The sequence below is a fragment of the Lethenteron reissneri genome, chromosome 33 (genome assembly GCF_015708825.2).
Source record: "Lethenteron reissneri isolate LAM-NWPU_2019-01 chromosome 33, ASM1570882v1, whole genome shotgun sequence".
Classification (NCBI taxonomy): Eukaryota; Metazoa; Chordata; class Hyperoartia; order Petromyzontiformes; family Petromyzontidae; genus Lethenteron; species Lethenteron reissneri.
Window position 1 is genome coordinate 3323690 of NC_083811.1, and position 12962 is coordinate 3336651.

Consider the following 12962-nt stretch of genomic DNA (forward strand, 5'->3'; position numbering starts at 1 on the left):
AGAATTCAATCTCTACACCACTCTCTGGCCTCTGTGACTGCACTGTGACGAAGGGACATTGCCCGAAACTGCGGACTATGCAGTAAACCACTGGCGTCTGCTTTCTTTCAGAGGGACAGCAAAACACACGAACTCTCTCCTGAACCCCTCTCGTAGCGAGCAAATCTCGACAACCCTGACTAGTTGGTGGCGGGGTTTTAACGACACATATATTTACACGATCTAACCTAAAAAAACAACCCTCTATTACGGATAATCCCTTCGGTGGCGACGCAATAAAGTACGCACTCGTTGACGTCGTGGTGTGTTCGAGTGTGATTGGCGACTGGCCAGGTAGGCAGGTCACAGGTGAACGCATGGGGGGCGGAGCGCGCAGATGTGACCGACCACTCACCTGGGTGGGCAGGTGGGTGGGGGTGGGCAGGTAAGGTAAGCAACACGACAGACAGCCACGTAAAGGTGGGTTTGGCAGGCCAGTGCGGAACAGCGAACAGCAGCAGCTGGGTTCGCTCACTGCTGGCCGTCACCCCGTAACCATCTCACGTTATTGCACACTGGCATTATTGGCGAACTTGTGGACGCTGAGATAATAATATTAATTCATAGTCGTTGTGTGCAAGTCCATGTGTAGTGTACGTAAGCGAGAGGGCAGGTAGATTGGCGACGCGATTGCGAGCGTGGCGTTTGAACTTGCAAGTTGAATTGTCCTGCCTGGAATTGGTGTTGCGCTTTGGGTGCACGCTCCGGTGTTGGGAGTTGGGTTTTTGTTTTGGCTTCCGTGGGAGACTTCATTGCATACCGCGTGGGCTACAAGGTATGTCGGTGCTTACGTGCGTGCGTATGTGTGTATGATGGGGAGCGCTAGTTGGTAGTAGTTAGTTGGCGACCCGAGTTCGATTCGCGCTCACGGCCAATACCGGTGATGATTATCTGAACCGGTCCCAGAGCCCTCCCCAAGATCTACTCAGCCTCAGCCAGCTATGGCTACAGGGTTTGGTGGTGGTACATGTTGTTTATGTCGTTTGTTATGAAAATTCCGTCACAGTTCTTATGATCACTGTTTCAATGCTTTCATGGCTTTATTTTTGGTTTGGCCATGTTTGTTTGTTGTAGTACGGAGTAAGAATGATGGCCTTAATCTAAGTTGTCTTGTGGTGGTTGTTGTTGTTTGACTTGCATCCCAATGGGATTTTTGCACACAGCGTTGGTGTAGACGGTGATTTTTTTCTGCAATATTTTGCTGTCTTTTCTTGGATTTTCTGTTTGCACTTAGTCACATATTCACTTTAAGATCTTTTCTTGTTCATGTTTTTGTTTTTTGCTTGTTGCGGTTGCACCCGCTTCAAGAGCCGAATGGCTCACAGGGCTATACCTAATAAATGAAATTGAACTTGAAATGAGTACCTGGTGCGGTGTAAAAACATTACCACCCACTCCCTCGTGTGCTGTTACGGCCTTCATAGGTGCTCGCTAACAGCACTTGCCCCTACAGTCTATTACAGGCTACACGGGGGATCTTTACCTACGGTTCTGTTTCCTCTGAAAGCCCACAGGCTGATGGACCGACCACAATATACAATTTTAATGCGGAGAGGTCTATTCACTTATTCATTACAGTGCCCCAAAATAACTTACAATGAATGCTAATGTGTAGGTTTATTTTACATTCGTAAATGGGACTGCTCCTGCCGATAGCATCTGCAAACTCGGCATGTTATTTGTTTAACGAGTCAAATTAACGATTACACATTGATGTCCATTTTTATTTACCCCAAATTCTCGAGCCACATTCATGAGGGTCCTGCGTTCAGTTGTTTAGCCAGCACCGTTGCTAAAACCATTCAACGTCCTAATCGGATCGATAGTTTGTCTTCAACAAAATCTCCACACGCGGCCATGAACTATCCACTGCTGGACGAAGACCTCCACAACCCGCATACAATATCTCACGATTCTGTGAAGTAACAATCATCCAATGTAGCTCCTCCAGACACGGTTATCTCAGAGCTCCCATCTCCGAGGGGGACATTGTCTCGGGCACGTTCAAGTACAAGCACCTCTATAGAGTACTGCTGGATAATATTGGGTCTGGAAATCCCATAGGCTGATGGACTAAGGCCGTATAGGTATTCCTCGCTTCGTGCGGACTCGGTTTATGCGATTTCGCGTATTTGCAGCTAACCTGTTTCTAGCCCCACATTCTCGATATGCGGTCTGAATTCACTCACACGCGGCTTTGCGGTCAGAGGTTGGACAACATTGTGTGTGTCCTGTATGTGTGTATTGTGTGTTTATTGTGTGTGTGTGTGTATATTGTGTAATATGTATGTGCTGTGTGTACTGTGTGTATATATACTGTGTGTACTGTGTGTGTGTATACTGTGTGTGTATATACTGTGTGTACTATGTGTGTCCTGTATGTGTATATACTGTGTGTACTGTGTGTGTGTACTGTGTGTATACTGTGTGTGTGTACTGTGTGTACCGTGTGTATATACTGTGTGTGTATACTGTGTGTGCTATGTGTGTATATACTGTGTGTACCGTGTGTGTATATATACTGTGTGTACTGGGTGTGTGTGTGTACTGTGTGTACTGTGTGTACTGTGTGTGTGTGTACTGTGTGTACTGTGTGTGTACTGTATGTGTATATACTGTGTGTACTGTGTGTGTGTTTATACTGTGTGTGTATACTGTGTGTACTGTGTGTGTGTGTATATATACTGTGTGTACTGTGTGTGTGTGTACTGTGTGTGTACTGTGTGTGTGTATACTGTGTGTGTACTGTGTCTGTGTATACTGTGTGTGTACTGTGTGTGTACTGTGTGTGTGTACTGTGTGTGTATACTGTGTGTGTACTGTGTGTATACTGTGTGTGTACTGTGTGTATACTGTGTGTGTACTGTGTGTGTGTACTGTGTGTGTATATACACTGTGTGTACTGGGTGTGTACTGTGTGTACTGTGTGTGTATACTGTGTGTGTATATATACTGTGTGTGTGTGTGTATATACTGTGTGGTGTGTGTGTGTATATACTGTGTGTACTGTGTGTGTGTATATATATACTGTGTGTACTGTGTATACTGTGTGTGTGTACTGTGTGTACCGTGTGTGTGTATATCTATTGTGTGTACTGTGTGTGTGTATATACTGTGTGTGCTGTGTGTGTATACTTGTATGTAGTGTGTGTGTACTGTGTGTGTATACTGTGTGTACTGTGTGTGTGCTGTGTATATACTGTGTGTGCTGTGTATATACTGTGTGTGCTGTGTATATACTGTGTGTACTGTGTGTATATACTGTGTGTGCTGTGTATATACTGTGTGTGCTGTGTATATACTGTGTGTACTGTGTGTATATACTGTGTGTACTGTGTATACTGTGTGTGTGTGTGTATTGTGTGTACCGTGTGTATATACTGTGTGTACTGTGTGTGTGTGTACTGTGTGTGTATATATACTGTGTGTACTGTGTGTGTATACTGTGTGCTGTGTGTGTATATACTGTGTGTGCTGTGTGTATACTGTATGTACTGTGTATATACTGTGTGTGCTGTGTGTACTGTGTGTGTGAGTATACTGTGTGTACTATGTGTGCGTGTGCGTGTACTGTGTGTGGGTATACTGTGTGTACTGTGTGTGCGTATACTGTGTGTACTGTGTGTGTGTATACTGTGTGTATTGTGTGTATACTGTATGTACTGTGTGTGTATGTACTGTGTGTAGTGTGTGTGTATACTGTGTGTATACTGTGTGTACTGTGTGTGTGTATATACTGTGTATGTACTGTGTGTGCTGTGTGTATACTGTGTGTGCTGTGTGTGTATTTGCTGTGTGTGCTGTGTGTATACTGTGTGTACTGTGTATATACTGTGTGTGTATACTGTGTGTGCTGTGTGTGTGTATACTGTGTGTACTGTGTGTATACTGTATGCACTGTGTATATACTGTGTGTAGTGTGTGTATACTGTGTGTATATACTGTATGTACTGTGTGTGTATACTATGTATGTACTGTGTGTACTGTGTGTGCACCATGCGTGTGTACTGTGCACGCTACTCGGCAGGTGGCAGCTGTTTCCTCGTGCGGTTTCGCTTTGTGCGCCCTTTTTTTTTGAACAAAGTGGGGAAATCACCTGTAGTCTGTGTGTGTGTCTCAGGAACGACGGCATCCTCACTAAAGCAATGGGTGGCTGACCGTGCCGAGTCTCGAAAGATCGCACAAATGCGTGATGTAACTCATCCAGCAGTGGATAGCTCACGGCTGATGATGACATGTAGGATCCCATCGTGAACTTGAATCAGTCTTTCCCCCCCCCAATAAACCACTAAGTATACGCCCCTTCAACGGAGGAGGAAAAGCCAAACAACATCAACTCTATCATCATGGGACCTCCTTTGCCAGTACCAAAATATAAGAATCGGTTTTCCCCTTTTTTCTGGCAACAAAACCGGTGTTAAGATGTTAAAACACCAAACTGAAATCTTTTACAAGGAATCATGTCTGCATTAAGCACAATACTTGTGGTCAGAATGCAAACAAAAACACTTTAATAATACATGCAATTGTCTTTGAAACTGATTGGTCCACACCAGAGACAGCTTTCTTTTGAGCCTCGTCTCAAAAGGTGTTAGACCAGAGGACGCCAAAAGGCGAACACAGCACAAAGACAACGCCACCATCAGAGTAACGAGAGCTCTGGGTGAGCAGCTACATCATGGGATCTCCTTTGCCGGTTCCAAAATATGAGAATAGGTTTTCCACTTTTTTCTGGCATTAGCTCTAGAACATATTTGCCTGCCGTTGCGCACGAATAGAATACCGTAGTCGTGTAAGGGGTTTGCACAAGCGTAACTCTATCTCTCTGGGTCTAATGTGGACAGGTCGAAGCGACGTGGGGGGTGGGTGTTACTGGCCGCCCCGTGACTTGACTGTCAGCACAGCCATGCAGATTAGAAGTTGGTCATTAAATTCAGAGCCAATTATTCACGCCCAGCTTTAGAGAAGCGCACTGCCCTGCGTAATTGCCCGGGTTCATCCGTGGACCATTAAACCGGCTTGCTCGTGTTGTAGCTCTCCACTCGCTCAGCCTCGTCAAGACTTGTGGGGTCACTGGGGTGGGTGGGTGGCAACTGCGGTTTCGAGTTCCTCTGCGTGGTCGAATGAGCTCTTGCCACGGTGATGCCCGCACTCTGGCTCCTATCTGGACTGCCAGTGGAGATGGGAATTTGTCCCAGTGCTCTTTCGAGCCAGGGACACTTTGGCTTGGTGTATTTTTGGGAAGCATTGTGATTATGATGGTGGTATCGGTGGTGGTCGTGATGATGGTGGTGGTGATCGTGGTGGTGATGGGGAGCGGTAGTGTCGTGGGTTAGCGCGCTGCGCTCCGAACCCGGCGACCCGAGGGCGATTCCTGCTTGCGGCCACCACCGTTGACGATTTAATTATTTGAACCGGTCCTGGGCCTCCCCTAGGTCAACTCGGTCTGAAATGAGTACCTTGTGCGGTATGTAAACATCGCCACTGGGGGAGACAAAGGCGGCCGGGCGTGGTGCTGGCCACCCACCCCCTCGTATGCCGTGCCGGCCTTCATAGGTGCTACTCGCTAACAACACTTGCTCTAACAGTCTGTTAAGGCTATACAGGGGACCTTTATCTTATGGTGACGGTGGTGATGATGATTGCAGAACTGGTCGAAGCAGCAGTGGTGGTGATGATGACGACGATTGTGAAGGTTATTGTGGTGGGGATTATGATGGTGGGGGTAGTGGTAGAATGGATTCTTGCCAAAGTAATGTGGAATGTCTGTTCTCTGGCTCGGTTCTGACAACCAAGATGATGGCATTTGTCGAATGCTGATTGAGCAGGGACACTTTCACCTGGCATAGATTGTGTGTGTGGAACTTCTTTCGCACCGTACATAGCAAACCCAGGTCCGGTGGAAGGACAACAAACTAAACACAAACAGTAATTCTAAAAAAAATAGTTTTCAACTTAGATAAAAAAAAAACATTTTGATTCAGTTTAGATGTTGTAGGAATAGTGATGATTACGGTAGTGGAGACAGCCGTGGTGGTGTTTATAATGGTGGTGATGGTGATAATAATGGTGGTGATGAGGCTGTGGTGCTGATGGCGATAATGGTGGTTATGGTGATGAAGGTGGTGATGAGGTTGTGTTGGCAATGAGGTTGTTGTGATGATAATGGTGGTGATGAGGTTGTGTTGGCAATGAGGTTGTTGTGATGATAATGGTGGTGATGAGGTTGTGTTGGCAATGAGGTTGTTGTGATGATAATGGTGGTGATGAGGTTGTGGTGGCGATGATTATCGGAGAGACCACCACCACCATACATGGTGACGTTGTAACATCTCGGGTAGAAAACCTATTTTGAGACAAATATAAAAAAAACTCAGACAAACCTGTTTGCTATATTTCAGTGTCGTATTTAAATTTTCTGTCTCTGACCATATCACTTGGAATGCACCCTATCTCATTCTTCTCAGAACTTCACCAAGGGTTGGGTCTGGATAGTGCCTGGATGTGCAACCACCAAACAAAAACAGGTGTTATAGGCTGCTGAAGGGCTATGATGTCATCTGCTGCCCACAACAAAGCAACAAATACTATTGTTGTACTGTACGTCTGTGCTCGCATGTCTCGGCTTCCTGCTTCCGTCAACCCGCACAGGCCAGCGTAGTGAAGTATGGTGAAATTGTCCCCCACTCCCGACGCCTTCATCCAAGCGGTGGATTGACAAAGGGCTGTACAAGTACACACACGTTCCTCGTTATTGATCATCCATGCAATCAAACAAGTGACAGTGGTTTTAATTCGAACCTCAGATCGATTTCAGACACGGCTTGCATCGGTGGCGAGTGGTATCTGAGCCGGTCCTGGGCACCCTCCACTCCTTCACCAGCCTGGTGAAAGTATGGTGAAAGTATGGTCAAATAACCTTCCATGATCAGCAAAAGTGGGTGGGGGAGGGCTTTCATTCAGCAGTTGATTGAGGAAGGTCTGCAAATTATCAATCATTATTGCACCGAATTAAAAAGAAAATCTGTTGACATAACATATACGTGAACCAGCATTAGCTTTCAATAGTAATTGGTTGGCCAAGTCTAAAAATAAAAACTGGGATGTTCCCCCCCACCACTCCCCGTTCACTTCTCAGAGTACTCTGACCTGTGTTTTTTTCCCCTCCCATTTACAATGGAGCGGCAGCAGACGTAAACACACTGCGGTTTGGCTTCCTCGTTTTGCGTTTCCCGTATGCCGAACTTCTTTCGCGCCGTACGTAGCCAACCTTGCTCATCAGAGACGCGCGGGGACAAAAAACACAAAGCATCCCCGCCCCCCCCACCGTCCGCTTTCTGTTTCACATTCTTCTAGAGTTACGTGGCAAGGAACCTGACAACAGCGCGCGTTTTCAGCCGGCCAGGAAGTCGTGGAGCGCACAGGGCACGAGATAACAACAGCAGCCACCTCCTGGATTCGTCCTCCTCGCAAGCGGACCGGCGGACGCACGCACGCACGCACGGATTGCTCCGTAGCCACGGCGAACGAGGCAGCGGCCACCCGGGATGGGAGAGCCGGGAGTGGAGGACTGCGGGTGCGCTCGAGTACCTGGGAGAGGAAGCGCCGCTGCCCACGATGGGGCGCCTGCGTCTGGCCGAGGAGGGGCCCATCAAAGCCGGTAGGGAGCTCGGAGTTAACTCGATAAACATTTTCTTGGTTCTTTCGGTAAAAGTCACGTAGAATGGAAATAATAAAATAATAAAACATAATAAAATTATTCTCACGACGTTTCGGCCACAACGCAAGCAGCCGTCCTCAGGTAGAGAACAGGTCTGTTCTCCAACAGGTCTGTTCTCCACCTGAGGACGGCTGCTTGCGTTGTGTCTGTTCTCCACCTGAGGAAGGCTGCTTGCGTTGTGGCCGAAACGTCGTGAGAATTATTTTATGTTTTATTATTTTATTATTTTATTATTTCCATTCTACGTGACTTTACCGAAAGAACCAAGAAGATGAATCCCTGCAGTCACGAAAGCTTTAAATCGAAATTCGATAAACATTTTGTGCCGTTTTGGCATTTAGGACAGATTTGTTCAGAGACGGAAGGGGAGGGAGGAGGGGGGGACGCTTTATCCAGGGGGCGCTCGCTCAAAAAGGGGGGTGCCCACAACAGACATGGGTTTTTGTTGTTGCTGTTCTTAATTAATAGGGGGGGGGTACCCCCCACGTGCCACTCTGCCCCAGGCCTCAATCCAGCTCTGGGATTCCAGACACCTGGAGGTTCCCTCTGGCTTTGGCACCAACTTTGTACAACAGCTGAGCCAGAAATGTTATTAAAATGCATCCACAATTAATAAATTTCAGACTGCATTAGAGACATGTTGGTTTTTCGCCCGAAGCTGTGTGTAATTACCAGCGAAACGTCGTATTGAAATGATAAATGTTGTGGATTTACTCTCCAACACACCGGTGGGCTGAAGTAGTAACTAATTGGCGCGTTGTTTAATAGTACAATTTTGTAACGCGCGCAAATTGACAAACCTTACTGGCTGTGTTGGTTGGTAGAGAGTTTATACTTACGCGATCTAACCCAAAAACCCTGTTTTATGAGCTAGATGCATCACAGGACAGTGAGAGATAATATTTATTTATACTGGAGGACAGCTTGGGGAAGGCCTTCATCCATCCAGTGGTGGTTAGACCATGGCTGCTTTTGCTGCTGCTGCTGATGACGATGATGATCAATTAATCCACGTGTTTACACCGACTAAGAGCGTCAATGTATTGATGTTTCTGCTCCGCACTACGCTGGAGTCTGGAGGGAGTTTGCCCCCCCCTCCCCCGTTTCTCAGCTGCTGATCATAATTCATCTGAGGGCGAGGGAAGAAGAACAATCCATTCCTGTCCATATTTCAGGCATACGTGTTTAATTAAGATCCGGGCACATTCGATAAACAACATTGCATCGTCGTAAACGCCGCGCGTGTACCACAGGTATTGTGCCGGCTCTTGCACAACAACAAAAACGAAACGCATTCGCCGATAATAACGCCGAGCCTTGAAAGGACCAATATACAATTGGTGACGTTATATCTCTCTATAAATGTGTATAAAACATACGTATATCACAATCTCGATTGTAAAAATGGAGTTTGCAGTGGAAAGGGGGGGGGGGGGAAATGCTGGCCAGCTGGGAATCCCCACGGCAAACAGTTTTTAGACGAGGAAATAAAAATAGCAATGATTAACTTTACGAGCACGCGAAGATTAACGGGGACTAGTACAACAATCTATGCTGCCTTGGTTGTAATGATTAGCTGTTCGATTTTCTGAAATGGGATGGCCACAGTTGATCCGTGGGGCGGAGGGAGGGGGGGTAACGTGTGAGAACCTCACCCACATCGTCCGAGACTTCCAGCCAACATGGAAGAGTAAAAAAATAATTTCGATTTAAAGCTTTCGTAACTGCAGGATTCATCTTCTTGGTTTTTTTCGGTGAAGTCACATAGAAGGGAAATAATAGAATAATAAAAATAAAACATAATTTATTTTATTATAATAAATTTTATTATGTTTTATTTTTATTATTTTTATTATTTTATTATTTCCCTTTTAAGTGACTTTACCGAAAGAACCAAGAAGATGGAAGAGTAGGCCAAAATGCTCTCTCGAGGGACCCTCTAGAGCTCCCTCTCCTATGACAAAGATACGCGTTTAGCCTTAACAGAGTTACAGACTTTTGATACGAGTGGCTAAGTTTACACACCGCACCAGGTACTCTTTTTGAGGAGAGACTCAGGACCAGTTCAAATGATTGCCACTGGTGTTCGGGGCCGTCCATAAATGACGTCACGCACCTAGGGGGGGGTCAGACATTTGTGACGATGTGTGACGATGGGGGGGGGGGGGGGTTGAGAAATGTGACGTCACATCAAAATGCGTAACTTTAAATAAATATAGACAACACGTTCTACTTAATTAAATAGACTTTTAATGAATGCCACATTAAATACGCACTACAATAACAATAGTTTAAAGCGATTTGAAGCATGTTTTATATTTTTTTGGGGGGGGGGGGGGCGCAGAGCTTTGTGACGTCATATTTGAGGGGGGGGGGGTCTGACTTTTAGTGACGCCGTGTGACGAAGGGGGAGGGGGGTCAAAAATCGTCGATAATCGCGTGACGTCATTTATGGACGGCCTCTTAGCCGTGAGCGGAAATCGTGTCACCGGGTTCGTAGCGCGGCACAGCACTAACCACTGCATCGCCGCTCCCCGCTAGTACTGTATATATATTTTTACCAGATAAGGCCCCACTGAGCTATGTAGCTCTTTTTCAGAAGCGACCTGGCCACAAGTGATAGCTCAGCGAAGTGGCTTATCGTGTGGAAATGTATCGCAGCCAAATACTCTAAACGCTTGACGTTGATTCGAAACTTGGAGGGCAAAACCGGAGGACCCGGAGTCGTGTGGAAATGTGTAGCAGCCAAATACTTCTCACACATGTTTCTAAACGTGGAGGGGAAATTTGGAGGACCCGGATAAAAAAAACTCACACAGGGAGAGAGACACCGCAAACTCCAAATATACAGGCGTCAGGGTCGGGATCGAACTCACGACCTCCTGTATATCAGGCGAGGTAGTTAACATCTCCTAGCCACCGTGCTGCCCCTAGTATAGAACTTGCACCAGCAGTGGCATGAGTGAGCAATTTCTTAGTTGCATCTTTGCCTATAATAACAATCGGCAGAAACACTCACACTCTCATTCCCCCGTTTGGTGGTGGTTGATGTTTAATGTGAGTGGTGAATATGTTGGCAAATGATTGGGAGGTGGAGTTTGACGACCTCCATAACTGCTCGCTCATGCATGACAAGTTGGCAAATTTGTGTTTTTTTTGTTCCCAACTGCTTGGCAAAGGCAGCCGGAGTGTCTGGTGATGAAATCAGAGTGAAAGAAAAACAATATTGGAACTTCCAGAGTTAGTCAGACGTAAACTGTTTGGCCAGCAAGCGGACAAGAATGTCGGGTCCGATTGAGAATGCTTGCCTTGTTTATCCTAGTGTGCCATCTTACACAGCCAACCTTATCTGTCCATATCGTCCCAATCTACAGCCTCTCTTGTTTAGCTTTTAAAGCAGTTCTAATGCCATGGCCCCCACTAAAAGCCGATTTGTTATGGCAATAAATTGCAACCGTTAACATTGTTTTGAGCATCATCAATAGCCGTGATCTATCCATTGCCTGATGAAGGCTTCCTCGAGTCACCAACTCTCATGCTCTCCGCTTGCGACAAAACCATCTCCACAATGGAAGGTTTTTGTTTGATCGCATGAATATAAATGTGTCGCTAAAACCGCAACCACCCGACACAGCCAATTAGTAAGGGTTGTCAAGAAAACGAAACGTGCCAATTGGTTATGAGTAAAGCACACCGGTGTGTTGGAGAGTCAAAATTCTGGCTATCACCTGATGAAGCTAGTTGTATCACCAGTGAAACGTCGTACTCGATTTGTAAATCCATCTCGTTCGTACCACAACAGCTGATTTCATTGCTCCATTTCCATGGTGGTCCTCTGCCAAGTGTCATCCCGTGTTTGGTTCCCAATCCGCCCTTAGTCTCGACTGCCAGGCATCCTCGCTAACAGCTCCCCCTTACCTTTCCCTGGCATCCAAGATGATGTCTCTGACTCTACTCCGTGCATTCCTCATCATATTTCTCAAAGTAACATTCTAAGCAAGCGTGTAGCTCACTCTCTTTCTCCGTGCTTATTTGCACACATTTCAGCTACTGTTTCATCATCTAGGCCAAAGTCTCTTTTTGAAGATGAATTTTTTTTCGCTTTCACCGTGGACATTTGGGGTGGGGTACAAATCCACGACACTCAACCCGAGCGCCACCTTCCCTAGACGAGACCTCCCCCGGGGCGGCGGAGAACGGCGGCAGCAGCAGAAAGTCGCACGTGGACATCAACGACCCCTATTACGACGTGGCTCGTCACGGCATCCTGGAGGTGGCGGGTACGCGCGCTCTCCGGTATCCATGCACATTCACAATCGCGCTCCGCACTCGCGACGGTGTCCCTCTCCTCGTGTGGGCCGCACCGATTGACGTGTTTTTACGTTGCCCCGAAACTCACCTATCTACACCATTGGTACCTCATTTGCCAGTAAAAAATATGATAATTGGTTTTTTACCCTTTTATCTGGCAACAAAACTGACACCTTTTTTATGAGGAGTCATGTTTGCATAGACCACAATACCTACAGTCATAATGCAAACAAAAACATAACTCTGATAAGGACAGTGCATACATTATCAAAGTTATGTTTTTTGTTTGCTTTATGACTGCAGGTATTGTGGTCTATGCAAACATGACTCCTCGTAAAAAAGGTGTCAGTTTTGTTGCCAGATAAAAGGGTAAAAAAACAATTATCACTCACCTATCTGTTAGAGTTTTTAACAGACAATGTGACAAGAAGTCACAGCTTATCGCCTGATGACGGATGCTTGTGTTGCTTCCGAAACGTCGTGATTTAATTTAGTTGTTTTATTTTGTTTTCACCTACGTGACTTTACCGAAAAAACCAAAGAGTATGGATCCTTGCAGTCACGACAACTTCAAATCTAGAATTATGGCATACCGTCGTTTGGGCCGAGCGACAAAAGTGACGAAAGTGCCGCTTCTACGGAGCAAAACTCTCAACTGTAAAAAAAAAAAGATTCTCTTTTTCTCTTTTCTCTCCCCGGATAAGGCCCACTGAGCTATGTTGATCTTTTTTCGAAAATACCTGGCCACAAATGGTAGCCCAACGAAGTGGCTTATCATCATGTGGACATTTAGAGCAGCGAACTGCTCTAAACGACACGAACCCGCTCCCGAGGTCCTCTCGTCGTGGCTAGCAGACCTCGACATTGCCATTTAACTCCTGAACATTGCAAT

At 46.2% G+C, this 12962-nt stretch overlaps 1 protein-coding gene across 1 annotated transcript in view; it reads left to right on the forward strand.

Moving 5' to 3' along the window:
- The first annotated feature begins 476 nt into the window (after positions 1-476).
- Positions 477-12962, forward strand: part of ARHGAP8 (Rho GTPase activating protein 8) — a 29537-nt gene continuing 17051 nt past the window's right edge. The window contains exons 1-3 of the mRNA XM_061564307.1: positions 477-814; positions 6691-7699; positions 11929-12039. Of these exons, the coding sequence (XP_061420291.1) occupies positions 7657-7699; positions 11929-12039 (154 nt within the window). The 5' untranslated portion in view covers positions 477-814; positions 6691-7656. The remainder of the gene's footprint in view (positions 815-6690; positions 7700-11928; positions 12040-12962) is intronic.